The sequence below is a fragment of the Leishmania braziliensis genome, chromosome 35 (assembly GCF_000002845.2).
Source record: "Leishmania braziliensis MHOM/BR/75/M2904 complete genome, chromosome 35".
NCBI lineage: Eukaryota > Euglenozoa > Kinetoplastea > Trypanosomatida > Trypanosomatidae > Leishmania > Leishmania braziliensis.
The window spans coordinates 75,661-92,340 of record NC_009326.2 but is presented as its reverse complement, the minus strand read 5'-3'; the positions used below and the strand labels follow the sequence as shown (position 1 = coordinate 92,340).

General features: G+C 58.5%; 7 protein-coding genes across 7 annotated transcripts; all 7 read right to left on the bottom strand.

Moving 5' to 3' along the window:
- Window positions 1-1,057: 1,057 nt before the first annotated feature.
- Window positions 1,058-1,960, bottom strand: LBRM_34_0340 (conserved hypothetical protein; the record flags this gene model as incomplete). Its single annotated transcript, XM_001568099.1, has 1 exon — window positions 1,058-1,960. The coding sequence occupies one exon, from the start codon at window positions 1,958-1,960 to the stop codon at window positions 1,058-1,060; it is 903 nt and encodes a 300-aa protein (XP_001568149.1).
- Window positions 1,961-2,808: 848 nt separating this feature from the next.
- LBRM_34_0330 (conserved hypothetical protein) lies at window positions 2,809-7,617 on the bottom strand (the record flags this gene model as incomplete). Its single annotated transcript, XM_001568098.1, has 1 exon — window positions 2,809-7,617. The coding sequence occupies one exon, from the start codon at window positions 7,615-7,617 to the stop codon at window positions 2,809-2,811; it is 4,809 nt and encodes a 1,602-aa protein (XP_001568148.1).
- A 549-nt stretch (window positions 7,618-8,166) lies between these two features.
- LBRM_34_0320 (hypothetical protein, unknown function) lies at window positions 8,167-8,364 on the bottom strand (the record flags this gene model as incomplete). Its single annotated transcript, XM_001568097.1, has 1 exon — window positions 8,167-8,364. The coding sequence occupies one exon, from the start codon at window positions 8,362-8,364 to the stop codon at window positions 8,167-8,169; it is 198 nt and encodes a 65-aa protein (XP_001568147.1).
- Window positions 8,365-9,958: 1,594 nt separating this feature from the next.
- Window positions 9,959-10,192, bottom strand: LBRM_34_0310 (conserved hypothetical protein; the record flags this gene model as incomplete). Its single annotated transcript, XM_001568096.1, has 1 exon — window positions 9,959-10,192. One exon carries the CDS (start codon window positions 10,190-10,192, stop codon window positions 9,959-9,961), a length of 234 nt encoding a protein of 77 aa, XP_001568146.1.
- Window positions 10,193-11,014: 822 nt separating this feature from the next.
- LBRM_34_0300 (putative GTP-ase activating protein) lies at window positions 11,015-12,892 on the bottom strand (the record flags this gene model as incomplete). The annotated part of the gene is made up of 1 exon (XM_001568095.1): window positions 11,015-12,892. One exon carries the CDS (start codon window positions 12,890-12,892, stop codon window positions 11,015-11,017), a length of 1,878 nt encoding a protein of 625 aa, XP_001568145.1.
- A 423-nt stretch (window positions 12,893-13,315) lies between these two features.
- Window positions 13,316-15,472, bottom strand: LBRM_34_0290 (conserved hypothetical protein; the record flags this gene model as incomplete). The annotated part of the gene is made up of 1 exon (XM_001568094.2): window positions 13,316-15,472. One exon carries the CDS (start codon window positions 15,470-15,472, stop codon window positions 13,316-13,318), a length of 2,157 nt encoding a protein of 718 aa, XP_001568144.1.
- A 793-nt stretch (window positions 15,473-16,265) lies between these two features.
- LBRM_34_0280 (60S ribosomal protein L30) lies at window positions 16,266-16,580 on the bottom strand (the record flags this gene model as incomplete). Its single annotated transcript, XM_001568093.1, has 1 exon — window positions 16,266-16,580. One exon carries the CDS (start codon window positions 16,578-16,580, stop codon window positions 16,266-16,268), a length of 315 nt encoding a protein of 104 aa, XP_001568143.1.
- Window positions 16,581-16,680: the final 100 nt, after the last annotated feature.

The window sequence follows — 16,680 nt, the reverse complement described above, 5'->3', positions numbered from 1 at the left end:
GAGGAGTGTGTGTGTGCTCTTTCCCCTTTTTGCAGCTTGAACTGCTCTGCCACCACAAAGTAAAGGACCGTTGTGAAGATGAAAGTATGGACGGGAAGATCAGAGATGCGGGGTGAGAGGGGAAGAAAGGCGGCATCAAAAAAATAATAATAAATGAATGAACTGCCATGCCGGTGTGAGGCACGTAGACGCCAGCTAAGAGTGCGTCCACGCTGCCAAAAGAGATGCCGCTCTCCCTCTTTAGCCATTCACAGGCCCCCTTTCTTACGAGAGTTTGTGCCCTGTCGCGGAGGAGAGGGGAGAGAAGCAAAAAAGGAGATGCCTTTCAGAACGGTATCACGGTGGCGCACAGGTGCAGCGCGTCAAGCAGCGGACTTTCGCCACGCGGTGCTCTCCACAGTGCTCCCCGACGCTACACAACACTGCAACTCCACCACTCTCACTGCCACCGGGAAGAAAAACGCGCAATAAGCCTTGAACGCGTATGAGAGTGTTGAATAGCGTGTCGGAGGCGAGTTTCCGTTGAGGGGTGCTTGTTTGCTTGTTTTTGCCTCTTGCGTGTACAGTAGACGTCCACCTGTATCAGCACAGGTGGCACAGAAGCGAAAAAAGCAACGCAAAAGAGACGGGGTAGCGGAGGAGAGGCCGCAGGAAGAAGGGCGTGGGGGACGGCGCAAGAGCACACCCACACACATATATCTAAGGATTCCGCACTGGAGGTGAGGGTGGAGGTGGGAGATAGCTGGTGGAAAAGAGAGCGAAGGGAGAACACAGTGAACCAAGCAAAGCAAGCGGCGCAGAAAGGAGTGCAATGAGCAACTTACATCTTACACCGCAGTACGTCTCGGTGCACAGGTGCACAAGTACACTCGCGTTTTACCTTGCTTGCTTCTACTTCCTAGACCCCTCTGCGCGTTCTCCGACGTCTTTGCCATCCTTTGCACATCCGACCACCCTCTCTCGCCACCTCTGCTCCGATGCACATCACTGGTCAGCCCGGTCCTGGAGAGTGCAGTGTGCGCAAGTGCCAATGACGCTGCAATCCGCCCCTACACCTCTAATTCTTCTGCGAGCGGCGCGTAAGCTCGTTCTTAAGCTCACCGTAGCGGTGGTACTCTGCAGTGAAGCCGTGGCGGTCATGCCGGCCCGGACGCATGCCGTTGTATTTCTCAAAGTCGCTTTCAAAGCGGTGCAGCACCTGCTTCAAGCTGCGCTTCTCCGTCTGCAAAGCGTCCTCAGGCATCGTCGACACGTCCTCGGTGCCCAGCGGCACCCTTTCAATGCGCTTAATCCAGTCACTGCCACCGCCAGCAGCGGTTGCTGTCCCCAACGACGCTCTAGCAAAACCTGTAGTGCCATCCTTGGCAGCAGAGGAGCTCAGGCGAGTGCTATCCGCCCTGGCCCCACCAACTGAAGAAGCTGGCGCCGACGATGCACCAGCAGCCTGCGCAGCGGCGCTTTGCGACCCATCGCGACTGCCTGCGACGGATGACTCCGCCCCGAGTACCTTCATCTTGGTTGCGCGGTAGAGTTCGTAGATGGAGCGCAGCGAGGCCTTCTGGTCCGGGTAGACGTCTGTTTGCCCCGTTGCATTCCGCACCGCAGCCTCCCACTCGTGGATACGCTGCTTCATGTCTTTCTTAAACTGCTTGCTCTGCTCGCCCGTCATGCGAGAAATGGAGGTCGGAAAGTTGGGGTCCCCGGATTCCTTAGCGAGCTGCAGCGAGGCTGCCTCGCCGCGGTACTCCGCCAGCAGCTGGGAGCCCAGAAAATCAGGGGACGGTGCGCGTGCACCATACGTCTGCTCCACGCGCTTTCGCTGCTCCTGTTGGAGCGTGTGAACGCTGTCGATAGACGACTTCGGGTACACCCTGAAGTCATCGCTGGCCGTATGTGTCTGGGAGAAACTCACGTCGTCTATCACCTGTGACAGGATCTGCGAAAGGGAATCGGCGACCATAATGATGGAGCGCACTCGTGAGGAAGAAAAAATTCGCTCAGCACCGGCGTGTTTAAGGGGAGAAGGGAGTAAGAAGGAGCCACACAGACTTCCTCAAGGCGAGCAAAGACGCAAAGGCAGCTATTCCCGGGAGCAATAAAAGGGAGGTGTTTTGCGTCGTAGACTATTCACCCAGCGCTACTTGGGAGCAACACAATCTGCGGGACCGCGCACAAAGACTGGCAAAGGCGTGGGGAGAAACAAAACGAGTCCACCGGCCACAAGCCACGCGTTTGTGTGTGCGTGATGAAAGAGACGCATAGGAAGGCCCACGGCACGCCAAGCACACGTGTATGCGCAAGCGCCAAGGGGCGCACAGCAAAGTCCAAAAAAAAAAAAGATAAAGAGATTGAGAAAGGGAGAGGAGGTTAAGAGAAGCTGAAAAGACATGTGCGCACGCAGTGCAGTGCAGTTGAGCAACAGGAGGAATTATGTGTTATTCATTCACTTAATCCGAACACTGTCGCACAGGTGCAGGCGCTCCTGATCCTTACACACTTACGCGGCCACGCAAAGTCTAAGCGTGCACATGCCTCCCAGCATCATCGCAAGCTCCAGGGGAAACGTCCCTCCTCCGCTACCGTTCCCACAGCTGCCATCGTGTTAGGCCATATGAGTAAGATCAAGCGAAGAAGAAGCTAAACACCATCGCCAGGGAGAGACCACAAAGGGGGTGCCACACACGTGCCACCCTGTCCCCTCTTGGGCCGAGAACAGGAATACCGCGCGGCAAAGACTCAGCAACAGCGGAAGAAGCAGCGCACGCACATGGGCACACGACGGTGGTCAAACGCGCTACCTCACACACGTCACAGCAAACCACTATCATGCAGATTGGCGAAGCGCACCTTCTCTGCCACCATGCGCAACAGCAATGGGTGAGGAGCAAGGTGTGGTGCACTACCTGTGGAAGCCAAGCACGTCATGTGCTCCACCAACCGTGGAAGAGCATCCGCCCCCAACTGATCCACCTGATAAAGAACCCCGCCCGTCTCCTCCCGCCACCCGAGGGCACTCATCGACAGCAGGTCAACATCATCGACCAGCTGCACCTCTCCGCGGGTCAGTAGCTCACAGGCCACGTTTAGCACAGCCGCGCGAAGTCGGTTGCCCACCTGAATTGGGGTCATGTGGTGGCGGACGTACGTGCTTAGCACCGCCTCGCGAAGCAGTGGAGCAGCAGCGCCTCCTCGGTTCATTGCCACAGCGGGGCCGTAGAAACCGCCACGTGCGCCTCTTGCTCCGAGGAGCCCCTCACGGGCCATGGACCGCATGCAACTTTCCAGTGGGTGCGCAGGGGTCACGGCGGCTCGAGCCCCTGCGTCGCTGGCCGCCGCGGTGCGCGTCCGCTCGTCTGCCGCCATGGTAGCAACCGTAACGGTGCCGTAAGCGTCCATGAGCTGGAAGGGTCCCAAGCACAGACCCAGCTGCTCCTTAGCGGCAGACTCGACAACCGTGGCATCAGGCAGCGAACGTGCGATCAACACCGCCTCATTGCACAGTGCTAGCAGGAGCCGCTGTGGTGCCGCGCTGGCGGCAACGACATGAGGTACTCCGCGGCGCTTGAGGTAAGTCAGTGCTGCCAACAAAGTGTCCTGCTGAAGATCTGCCGGCCAATTGGGCGAGACGTACAGGCGCACCTGCTGCACGGAGGCATGCCCCATTTCGCAAAACGCAGATGCGGAGGAGATGACAGCAGCACAGGGCAGGTGCTGAAGCATCCGCTGCGTAGCGGCAGCCTCGCCAATCAGTACGAAGTTCAGATAGGGCAAGCGAGCCCGCTGTGTGGCGGTGCCAACGAGGTGCGTCTTCACCAAATTCAACGTGTCCGTCACAGCCTTCTCAGAGCAGTCGAGCAGCACGACAGCTCCAACGGACTTTTCAGCGGTCAGTGTTTGCACTTTATCCATCCACAGAGAATACTGCACGCGCGGGAAGGCAAGGAAGCGGTGGTGTGGTAGAGGAGGCAGTGAGCGCCGCAGAGACCGAGCGTGTACCTGCAGAGCATGAGCGGCGCCTTTGCAAGGGGGTGTTGTGAGAAGTAGATGAACTCTGGTGACGCTTCCAGCATCTCCGCGTGCAGTATCCAATTCTGTGGATAATGGATTCCGGCTAAGAGCCCCGATTGCGTACTTGTGCCAAGCGTCTGCGATGTCCGCTGACATGGCGCCAGCTGCCTTGTGACGCACTGCAGCGTCATGAAAGCTACGACTCCACAAGAGCATCTCGATGGCCCACCGGCGTTGCACAGGAGATTGGCACACGCGCTCAATAATGAGCTGCTCAAGCAGCAGAGTCCATTGCTTCGTCCTACTCTTGTCCGATGCGTCAGCGGTGGCGTCGGAGAGACTCAGCAAACCTACATCAGCCAGGCTACTGGCGTCATACGTGTGCAGCACGGGTATCCACTTCACCGTGTGGAGTGACCCGCAGAGACGTCGCATGGAAACCACCGTAGAAGTCGAAGGAAAAATGCCTACGCGGCTCAGCGGGAACCCAACAGAGATGGTGGAAACGGAAGGCAAAGACGACCCCACCGGAGCTGCCGCCTCATCACCGCCGTCACACACCGCCGCTTGCAGAGAAAGCAACCGCCGCTCCACGCAAGCGAAAAACACCTCCGCGCCGAAGTCCAGCACAGACCCGCTGCTGACAACTGCTGCAAAATGCACGCGTTCTCTGAATCGTGCTACAAGGCAGTTGAAGCGCTCCATAACCGTCTCCTTGGCCGTCACATAGTCCACACGCTGCGACAACGGCAGCTCTGCCGGGCTCTGGGCCGCCGCGAAGAAAGAGCAGTGCGGCAAAGCGCACCATGTAACCGTAATAGCCGGCGCTATCTTCAGTGCGGAATCAACGCTGGTTGCGGTGTGGGAGGTCACAGCTGTGTTGCAGTGCGCTTCTACCGTGTCCAATGCTCCCGCAACCGCTTGAACGCAGGCCATCGGGCTCGACGGCGGCTCTCGCAGCTGCACTGTGATCGCGTACTTTTGAGGTGTGACAGAAGTTGACACCACAAGGCATACATCACTGTTGTCCGTGACTCGTGGTCGCTGTGGTGCAGTTGCGCCCTTCCCACAGCTTGCGGCGTCCGCACCGAACCACACATCGATAGGCAAGCGCTCCACTGTGGCGCTCTCGAACAACTCGGGTGCAAGTGCAGAGAGCAGCGGTGCAGCGTCTGCAGGTGCCGTGGTGGTCTCTTTTCGAGAAAAGTCATTAGCGGTCGACCTCTCAGTGGTGCACTCAGCGACGTTGCTGCCGTCATCACCTCCCAACTCAGCTGGGATTTCATGCCGATCGATACTGCTGGAGATGAATCCCGGAAGTGGCAGCAGCCACTCCTCTCGCTTAGCGCATGCCCAATCCCCGGTAGCCCCTCCTTCGATAAGCTCGGACGAATCAGCACGCGCTTCTGTGTCCGTGCGAAGAATACGCTGCTCCAGTTGTTCCACCTGTGGCTGCTGAGCTGTACGAGACGCCGTCAGCAAGTACGCTGCTTTGCCCTGTCGCACGGCAGCCTCAATGCGTGTCGAGAGCGAGGGTTGAAGAGCCTCGAAAAGTTTCTCATCGGTCGCCTCACTGTCAGCTTCAGCCACCGCACTTACAGAGGGAGGAGCGATGGTAGTGTGTGCCGACGACGTAGACGGTGGAGTTGATGGTGCTAGAGGTGCGGTAGATAGAGACGGCGCCGGTGGTGGTGAGGAAGGAGGGGGAGGCGCCGCAGGACGTTCGGAAGCAGTTCGGTGAGGAAACTGCTGTACAGAAGGCACGCATGCCACAACGTGTTTCGCATCAGCCTGCTGTCGCTCAGTGGGCTGAGGATGAGCACCTTGGCTTGAGGGCCTCTGGTTTTCAAGAGTGTTACTTGCTCCCGCAACGGGTCTTCTTTGCCACCGTGTCCACCTTGAGACGTTGGGTGCGGCGGGTACAACCTTCGGTGCCACGGGTGCGGCGGGTGCAGCCTTCGGTGCCACGGGTGCAGCGGGTACAACCTTCGGTGCCACGGGTGCAGCAGGTGCAGCCTTCGGTGCCACGGGTGCGGCGGGTGCAGCCTTCGGTGCCGCGGGTGCAGCGGGTACAACCTTCGGTGCCACGGGTGCAGCAGGTGCAGCCTTCGGTGCCACGGGTGCAGCGGGTACAACCTTCGGTGCCACGGGTGCAGCAGGTGCAGCCTTCGGTGCCACGGGTGCAGCGGGTACAACCTTCGGTGCCACGGGTGCAGCGGGTACAACCTTCGGTGCCACGGGTGCAGCAGGTGCAGCCTTCGGTGCCACGGGTGCAGCGGGTACAACCTTCGGTGCCACGGGTGCAGCGGGTGCAGCCTTCGGTGCCACGGGTGCAGCGGGTGCAGCCTTCGGTGCCACGGGTGCAGCGGGTACAACCTTCGGTGCCACGGGTGCAGCAGGTGCAGCCTTCGGTGCCACGGGTGCAGCGGGTACAACCTTCGGTGCCACGGGTGCAGCGGGTGCAGCCTTCGGTGCCACGGGTGCAGCGGGTGCAGCCTTCGGTGCCACGGGTGCAGCGGGTACAACCTTCGGTGCCACGGGTGCAGCAGGTGCAGCCTTCGGTGCCACGGGTGCAGCGGGTACAACCTTCGGTGCCACGGGTGCAGCGGGTACAACCTTCGGTGCCACGGGTGCAGCAGGTGCAGCCTTCGGTGCCACGGGTGCAGCGGGTACAACCTTCGGTGCCACGGGTGCAGCGGGTGCAGCCTTCGGTGCCACGGGTGCAGCGGGTACAACCTTCGGTGCCACGGGTGCAGCAGGTGCAGCCTTCGGTGCCACGGGTGCAGCGGGTACAACCTTCGGTGCCACGGGTGCAGCGGGTACAACCTTCGGTGCCACGGGTGCAGCAGGTGCAGCCTTCGGTGCCACGGGTGCAGCGGGTGCAGCCTTCGGTGCCACGGGTGCAGCGGGTACAACCTTCGGTGCCACGGGTGCAGCAGGTGCAGCCTTCGGTGCCACGGGTGCAGCGGGTACAACCTTCGGTGCCACGGGTGCAGCGGGTACAACCTTCGGTGCCACGGGTGCAGCAGGTGCAGCCTTCGGTGCCACGGGTGCAGCGGGTACAACCTTCGGTGCCACGGGTGCAGCGGGTGCAACCTTCGGTGCCACGGGTGCAGCGGGTACAACCTTCGGTGCCACGGGTGCAGCAGGTGCAGCCTTCGGTGCCACGGGTGCAGCGGGTACAACCTTCGGTGCCACGGGTGCAGCGGGTACAACCTTCGGTGCCACGGGTGCAGCAGGTGCAGCCTTCGGTGCCACGGGTGCAGCGGGTACAACCTTCGGTGCCACGGGTGCAGCGGGTGCAGCGGGTACAACCTTCGGTGCCACGGGTGCAGCGGGTGCAGCCTTCGGTGCCGCGGGTACAGCCTTCGGTGCCACGGGTGCAGCGGGTGCAACCTTCGGTGCCACGGGTGCAGCGGGTGCAGCCTTCAGCACATCAGGAAAAGTGGTTGCGACAGAGGCTAGAGGCACAGAAGGAGGCTCTGACGGCGGCGACGGCAAAGTCACGACGTCTACCCCTATGGCTGATAAGTTCACGTGTCGGCTGGTGTTCGAAAGCAGGCCCGCGGTCCAAGCACAGTGCCCGAGTTGCTGCTGAAGGCGGCGCATGGGGCACTGACGCTAGGCGATGCTTTCTGTACAGTAGGCACGATGCGAAAAACAAGAGACAGTAGACGAGATAGTGAGCTTTAGTCTGGTCAGCAGCTTTGGAAGCGCAGCAGAAGCAGCAGAGAACGTCGTAGGGAGCGTAGCTTTTGCAAGGCGGTAGAAACACGCACCAACACGAGGGAAGATGGTGGTGAGTCGGTTGATAAGCCGCAGTGCCTTTTAAGTTTAGCTGATTTGGACGTTAGTAGGAGATCAACGAAGACCAGCGCGGAAAGGAAAAGCGTACTTGGTTCTTGTCTGCCGTAGCGTGAGAAAACGATGTGAAACAAAAGGGCCACATAAAGTCACAAGAAAACAAAGAGGCACTCAGCGGTAGAGAGCAGCAGAGACTACTGAACACCAAAACTGTCTCGCCATACCTCAATAACCCACCACCACCACCACCACTTCTTCCTCCCTCTCCAACACACTCGTAGGAAATGAGAGGAACAAGCAAACTACAGCGGCAGACCAGAGGCGTCGGCTTGGCACTATGTAGCGCACGTCTGTTTACTGTGCGTGTCGATGAGCCATTTTTCTTTTGTCGCCGTCTTTCGTCCATGGAGACGTGCGATGGTGCCCACACGCGTCACTTTGACAAATCCTTACGTTTCGCGAGAATGCCCCAAAGCGCAGGTGAGCAAAACGGCACAGTGCAGGGCGCATCCGAAGCACATATGCGGCGAGACAGCGGGGCAGGCGCCGCATGAAGCACGACAAGATGACTACGGTCTTCTGCCCCGCAGATCCAACCCTAGACCATGTATCGCGAAGGCAAATAAAATAGCTGGCATAGCCTTTGTAGTGGGTCAGTGCACCCCTCAAACGGTCCACTGTTCCGATAAAACATGCGCTAGCTGGGACCGTGGAGGGGGAGGGAAGGTGCGCAACTTCAGTCACTTTACCCCCTCTTCTGCCGCGGTGCTTTAGGGGACTTCGGCACCGTGCGGTAACCAAGCGTACAATACTCTTCTGCTTCCACTGCTTTACGATGACAAAGTGCGGCAGTGATGCCCTCGAGAGTGCTCTTCTGACTTCCCTTGTTGCTGCAGCTTCACTTTTCAGGATTGCATCCGTCAAATATGCGCACGGGACCGTATAAACTCAAGTGTTGGTGCGCAGAAGAGAAGTCAAGAGAGAGCGGAGAACTGTCTCTTCAGACCAAACCTAACGGAACATAGAAGCGCATTCAAATCACTCGTGCGAACCAATACAGAAACTCGTACACATGCACATACACACACGCATGGCAGCCTTCCCCACCCCCCCACCCCACCTCAGCTGGGCTTCGGACACGCAGTGTGCGGTACAGCAGCTCTGGAGCAATGGGGAACAGAGGAACACAGATCCAGAACGACAAAAAAGGCGTCCGTTCCGTTACACATGGAACAGCTTCACGTCATTATTCTCACATGCACGTCTCTCAAGTCAAGAGAGAGCGCTGCCTTAGTGCATGATCAGCGCTCTCTCTTCGTTGACTTGTCTTCGCTTCTTTCTTTGGCTGCTTCTTCTCACTTTTGACGCATCACAGGTGACACAGCGAGAGGAGAGAAAAAAGGCAGTAAACGGTCGTGAGGAGATGAACAGGGGAAAGGTGCAGCGTGCATGGCTAACAGAGAAGCACACCTGCTGTGCTCATTGACCTCATCGCTAACAGTATGCTTGTCCTCACGCCACGGCAACCCTGCTGCCCTCTTCACACTTGCACACGCCACAAACGGCAAGCAATCGCCATCGTCGCAAGCGTTACTTGCTTCATCTTCATGTGTTTTCACTGCGCACGAAAACCCTGATTGCGCCGGCCACCTCAATGCGTGGCATCAGGCTCTAGTACTCAATCTTTGTGAGGAAGTCGAGAGCCTGCAGCAGCCTGTCCTCCCGGGTACGGCTGTGCAGGCGCTTGGGTCAGCGCATTGTGTTGGACGATTCGGCAGATGTACGCACCCAACCACGGCTCTTCCGCTTGTGTTGCGTTGCGGTGAGGCGGAGCGTAATCCTGTGCATGGCCTGCGCGGTATGCGGTGGCATTGCAGTGGGGCTGAACGATACTCAGCGGTATTGGTTAGTCGGGCTCCTTGAAATAGCCACAGTGCAGCCCGAGACATAGGTGAAGTGCGGCTGTATGCGTGCATTTGCGGACTTGCTCGTGTTGGTATAGACACGTTGGCGAAGAAGACGAAAGGAGGAACAAACAACGCACTGCATTCACAGCAGCTCGTTTTCTCACACGTGGTGGCACTCGTCTCGTTGCCAGCGCGCGTGGTTGAATTGACAAGTGCGAACAGGACAGGGGCGCATGCACTTACTTTCTAGTGCCGCTGCGCGGCGGCTTCGGCCCCATCTTCAGCACGCCGTTGTAGGCGAAGAGAATGATGAGGGGGATAGCAATGGCAGAGCAGCAAGCCACCGGCGGAATGCCGTGCATCTTCTCCGCGTACTCGTTCAGGTCTACAGGGTCGTAGTGACGCAAGACGAGGAAGGTCACGATGGAGACCAACATAGCCCAGATGGGGACTACCTGGTATGTGAGGAACATCTTGCGCTGGTGCTGGTTGGGAATGAAGTGCGTGTGGGGGTGCCGGATGAAGCAAAAAAGTGGTGCTTCGAGAGCGCGCGTGCTCGATGCAAAAGTGCAGTGAGCAGCGGAGCGTCAAAACGACGAAGTTGCCGCACGCATATTTAGGCAGCAGTCGAAGCGAAGCCAAAGGGTGGGTGAGACGGCGACAGCACTGGGGGCTCAAGTGGGTGGGTGTTGATGTTTTGCTTTGATGGAATTTGATCTAAGAAATGAGGAAGAAATCGCTGTGCAAAAAGGCGGGCTGTGAGTGCGCATGTCGAAGGGGGGAGGACGACGGGGGAGGGATGCGTGTGCACAGGGAATCGCAGGGTCACTGTTTGAGCAGGACAGTGAAGGCGTAGAGACGATAAGAAGGCGTGAAAAGGAAGGGAGATGGTGAGAGGGACACCATAACACACGCGAAACATCGGAGGCGCAAGACCTAGGCACACATACGGTCCTCTCTCTCCCTCAGGGAACCGGGTGGGAGGCACAAAGAGCGATCAAAGGAGGAAGAGAGTGGGGTAGAGCAACTCAAGACATACTACCACAACGCCCTCGTAGCCCCGCTGTGTAACTGCGGCCTTCACTGAGGAAAATGGGTGGTAGATTTACGACTGCTGTTGATTTAGCTTTAGCGTTCTTCTGATTTGCCTCTTGAATTCATGCCCAGGCCATTGCATGCTGTGCGTATCTAGGGATGAGAGGAAGTTGAAAGAGCAGAGTATAAGAGTGCGACAGAGGCTCGCGGCTACAGCAGAGGAATGGAGAGGGAAAGGGATGCTGATGTGGCTCCGGGGCTCATGCCAGCAGTTGATACGAGGTCAAGAACGTAATCTTCCACGACTCTCCTGGGGTTCGTTGGCTGGGCTTCTCGTGGAGCTGACTCCAGACCAGCTTCGAGGCGAACATGCAGTTGGCGCCTGGCTGAAAGACGTCCTCCTTCATCCACACCTCTGTGGCAGCCAGCAGCTCCCCCCTTCTGCGATAGATGGTGCAGTAAAGCGGCTTCTGCCCTGTCCCCTCGATACCAAGCTGCAGGTGCTCATCCCACGCAGTGGAATGCCGCATGTGCAGCAGCTGACGACTCTCCTGTGTGCGAAGAGTTTGAAAGCCGTTCGTCAGCACGCACACTGCGCCCGATATCCACTCTGGTCCCACCAGCTCCTTGACGACAATGTCCAGCAGCCCCGTGTATCGTGGAGGGCCTTGGTCGCGAAAGAAAGGCTGGTGCTGCTGCTGTGTGGCGGCACCATAAGAAACATCGCTGACGTAGCCCGCCGCCTGTACAGAACTGGTGGTTGTAGCAAGGCGAGAGCGCTCCTGCCCAACCGGGTCTGAGCACGGTGGCAGCGGCCGTTTCGAAGTCGGATGGCGCCTCCGGGTAAAGAGCAGTTCTTCATACTTCCACCGAATGAACGACTCACGGACCTCAGCGGAGGAAAAGGACCGCACCGGTTTCACGACCGGCTCGGGGTGCAACGCAAACTCGACACTGTCGGTCGGAAAGGCCACGTAGTACTCCAACTCGTTGTTCACGACGTCGTTGCCACGCGCCTTCATGAACTCGACGTTGCTATTTGGCCACCGGTCGAGCTCAGCGCTACGACATTTGTTTGACCATAGCTTTCGATGTACGCCGATGCACTGGATGCACACAAAGGCGCCGAACGGCTGCAGGATGCACCACGACGGAAAAGGCTCGCCGCATTCCGCGCAGATCTGATTGGCTGGTTTGCTCGCGATGCATGAATCGTAGAGAGGCGACTGTTGGAGGCATGCTGGAGCACTCAACCGCAACTCAGACAATGGCACCGCTTGGCCTGCCTCATTACCAGCCATGCAGCCCGCCGTTTCCAAGCCCTCGTCGTCTGATGGGGCCTTGCGCACGTCCTCTTCTCCTCCCTTCGGCTGCTGCAGAAGTGAGGCCATGCCGCCTACCCTGTTCTTCCGTTCCTGCAGTGCCTCGTACTCGCGCAGTACGTCCGTCAGCTGCAGCACCTCGTGATCGGATAAGACGCTGACGTCAGACTCCGTGCGTGAGTGGTGGGGGTTGAGAGAGGGCTGTCCCAGCACCTTCGACTCGAACCGGTTCGGCACACCGGATCCCGGCGGCCTCGCCACTGTTGATTGCCCTGTGTGTACACTGCCGCTGCCCACAGTTCGCGTCATGGACAGTGCGAGCTTCGTGTTGGTGTCCGGAAAGAGTTGTGAATATTCCTTGGAGGCTCTCTGAATCGCTTGCAGAAGGTGCCACTTGACTATCTTGTCGGAGAGGAAGAGCTGCACCACGTAGTTGGCGCTCTGTGGTGGCGACATCGATGCGCTTTGTATAGCCTCCCCCAGCGGGGCATCGTGAGTCGTCTTCTCTGCAGCGAGTATGTAGACTTGGTGGTTGCCGAACAGATCCACCCTCTCAGCGTAGTCGTGGTTTGCCAAAAATAGCAGGAGTCTCTCGGTCGCATCGTTGTAGGCGCCACCGTCGACAACGCGGCAGCCCTCCACATACACCTTTTCCTTAATATGCTTCGCCATAGAGTTCTTCGGCTCCTCGAAGCAGTAAAGGATGTTGTTAGCGTGCAGCTCAACGGTGCGGCGGACCGTAAGCGTGCCTCGCGAGCCCCATTGGACATCGCACTCACCGCTGAGGACCAGTGTATCGAGGCTTACTTCATCCATTCATGCTCAGCTCGCACAGTATTCCAGAGTCGACGTGGACAGAAGAAGAAACCACAATCGTGGACAGTGCATATACGCGCGGCGGCACTAACGTACCGGGCTGTTCCGTGCCGTGGCAGCTGGTCAGCCGGTAAGAATGCCGTCAACGCCATGGTGCGCAGGAGAGTCGAAATCAGAAAGAGAAAGTGTGGGAGTGTGGTGAGTATCACGGCATGTTGCATGTCGGTAGAGCATGGAATGCAATATCCAAGCGAGGAGCCGCGTATGCAATGGATCATCAGTGCTGTTTAGAGTAACTTCCACACCCCTGACACACACCTGTGCACACGCGCAAAAGCGTTCTTTTTTGTTTGGGATTGAAGGCTGTGGGCAAAGGCACCTGAAACGGTACGCTGCACGAGGTGATTAAGCGACATCATCTTACTAGGTCCCAGCGCGGGGACGCTTCGCAGTCGGCTCATCCTCGGCATTCAGCACCCTCAGGATGTCTTGCCCCATGACCGCCGCTAATCGGTGTTTTACTTCTTCCACCTCAGCCGCCTTGCGTTGTTCCTGGGCGACTGCGCGCTGAGTCTGGCGCTCGGCATAGACTGCACATGGTAACACCACCGCGTATTGCCCACGCATCACATCGTTCACCACCTCAGATACGATGAGAGACGCCGGCGAGGTGAGCAGGGTTGTGGGGTCCAGCGTGCCCAGGTCGGACAAGGGCAACAGGAGCACCGTTTGGCGCAGCAATGCTGACGCATGCAGCCCTGGGCGGAGAAGAAAGGCAGGGAAGTATGGGGATGTGGGGCTGGCAGCCGGAACACCGAGATCACCAGGGGAAAGTTTCAGCATGGCCACAGCCGTCATTGTTGTCCCTGCCGTGACTGAGGTGCCCTCCAAATCCTCCGGTGTAGCCCCCATCGCAGTCACGGCAGCAATGGTGGCCGTGTGACGAAGGTCAGCCTCCTTTTTGGAGGCAATGGCGCGCATGGTTGCGGCGCTGCCACCCACAGCCACCATGTAAAGCAGCGCCACATGCATGCGCTCCCCTACAACAGCAAACGTCCGCCATCCCTGACCGGTGCTGCTGGTGTCGGCAGGCACAAGCTCGGCGGGTATGAAAACAGGCCCGGTGTAACCGCAATTCTCAGCGTCCTCGACGCAGCGAGCGTGCAGGCCATCCCCTTCGATCCGCTCGACCCGAACCAACAATCGCGCATACGCGCCTAGGCCGGCTGGATAGGCGCAGATGCGCTCCGCGGAGCCGCTGACGGCGGCTCCGCCACTACATCCCCTTTGTTGAATGCCCTTGAAGATCTTGCTGGCGAGCGCCTTGGCAGAAGCTCCGCCTACAGGCTTGGATGTCACTGCGCTACCATTACCACCGCCGGCTGCTGCTGCGTTCCGCTTGTTGTGGAGGGTGCCACGTCTCTCTGCCCCCGCTACGTTTATTGCGTTGCCTCCACTGCAAGGCCTCGCTTGCGGCTGGTGCGGCGTCGTTGAAAGGGCACCAGCTAGGCTACGCGCTACATTGGAGGTACGAAGGGTGCGAGCGGTGGTGGTGGGTAGCTGCGCCTTGGCAACGGAGCGGCGAGTGGAAAACGCAGAGGCACTGGTGACGCGCAGAAGCTTGCCCCCGATCATCCCTTCCCCAGCCACTGACAGCCCTCCAACAGCGGACAGTTGTACCTGTACCTCGTCGCCTAGTGACACGCTTAAGAAGTTGGTGTGCGAGTAAACCAGCGTGGTGACATTTGCCTGATCAGCGGCAGGATAGAGGCCAGCATCCACCACGCAGTATGTGTTGGACGGCATGGCCACCACGTAGCCGCGCACCACGCGCCCCTCAACGGCACAGTCGGCAAGCGCGTGCCGTGACAACATTTTTGGCAGCGACACCGCCAAGGCGCAGCCAGGCGCGGTGCCGACGTGAATGGCGTACACACTGTGCTGTTCTGCCAAAGTGAGCTGGTGGTGGCAGAGAAACTCATTCGCATCGTGCGGGGAGCGAAAATGCAACACTGCGCAATACGGACCGAGGCAGCTGTGACGCACCGCAGATGACTCTTTGTCGAACCCAGACCATAAAGCAGCCTCCTGCTCGGCTGTAGCCTTAGAAGAAGCAGGAGTGGTGCGCGGTGCGGTGCTACGGCCGTGTAAAAGAAAGCTCTTCTCCTCGAATGTAGGTGACGGCGACTCAGACGCCGTCGTTACCGTGGTGCTCGTGCTACTCACAGGGACGCTTGGAAGTGCCGTGCATGCAAAGTTGGGCAGCGCAGCTGTGAGACGGCCAAGGCGCAGCAAATCCGCAGAGCTCAGCAGCACATCCGCACCCACGCACAGAGCCGCCTGCTTGCTCTCGATCTGCCAAATGCGCCCTCGCTGCTGCACATCGCTGCGGAGACGTTCGGCGCTGGACAGTTTCTGGAACTGAATGTGCACAGTGGTGGTGTTGTAGTTCGGGTCCTCCTCGTACTGCGCCCACTCCACAACGCCGTACGCGCAGCACGCGCTGAACAGCTGAGCCCGAAGAGCGTCACTCTGCAGCTGCTCCGAGGTGACGCTAATGCGACGAGTGGAGGTGCTCATGCGGACAAACCGTCCACTGTCGAATAAACAACGAGCAGCTGAGCCTCAGTAGTCGAAAGAAGAAAACAAACAGTGGCAGATGAGCGCATACCGCGGCAAGAGGCCTCCTCTGGCAATTCTCACCCGCCCTCTCACTTCCTTGGTGTTGAGTGCGTGTCTCAGCGTTGGTGTTGTGCAGCGAGGAAGGACAAGAGCGAGAGGTGGCGCAGGATGGCGTGTGTTGCCGACTGAGGATGGCACAAGGGAAGGAGAGAAACAGATGGAAGTGGTGAGCTGTGGATACACCACAGAGCGGGTGAGGACACGGAACCTAAAGAAAGACGCGTCCTTCTCTCCGGTGAGGTTGTCGAACAGAGCGGGTGTGGGGAAAAGAAGTGCGGGAGGTGACATGATAGTGGCGGACAGCTGCAGCACAAGCCGCGTGTGGGTCTATGCAAAACACGCGCAGACACACATCTAGGGGGGAGAAGGGGCGTCCACGGGAAGAGAAGGATTGAAGCAAAGTAAGAAGCACGTGTGTCGTTACGACCTCAGCCCTTCCCTCGCCTGCGTTTGTCCTTCAACACATGACCCTTTCTGGCCTCCTCCCTTTGCATCTTTGACGTTGCCAGGTGCATGGATGCCGCTGTCACCGCCGCTGATGCCGCCAATTTCACACACGCCCCTCTTTCGAGCGCACATCCCCCATTTCTTTTAGGGAGGCTTTTGTTGAATTCTTTGCTGTATTCAGAAATGATCACAAATGAGCAAAAGACATAGAGAAGTTGTCAGCTCGCGTTATCCCGCTTTTCCTTTACGCAGCGATGTCCGAGTCACCGACATCCGTCACGGACAGGACGCAAGTGCGGAAGTGCTTGCCGCATGCCGAACCAAGGTCCAGGTTGTTGCCCGAGTAGTGGTGGATCGGGGTCTTGCTGAGTGTGCAGTAGTACTCGATCTCGGCGCGGCGGATCGGTGGGCAGTTGTTAGAGATGACAACCAGCTTACTGCGAGCCTGGCGGAGGGTCGTCAGCGCCTGCTGCGTGCCGAGTACGTACTTACCGGACTTCATCACCAGCTGGAGCTTGGAGTTGATCGTGTCCACCTTAGACTTCGTCTTCTTGGCCATTGTTGCGGGACGGGAAAATGCTGAAGGAACTGCTCTGACACAAATGTCGTTTGAGGAGGAGAGGTAGTTTAGAGTGGTTGGGATGGGAACGACGAGGAGA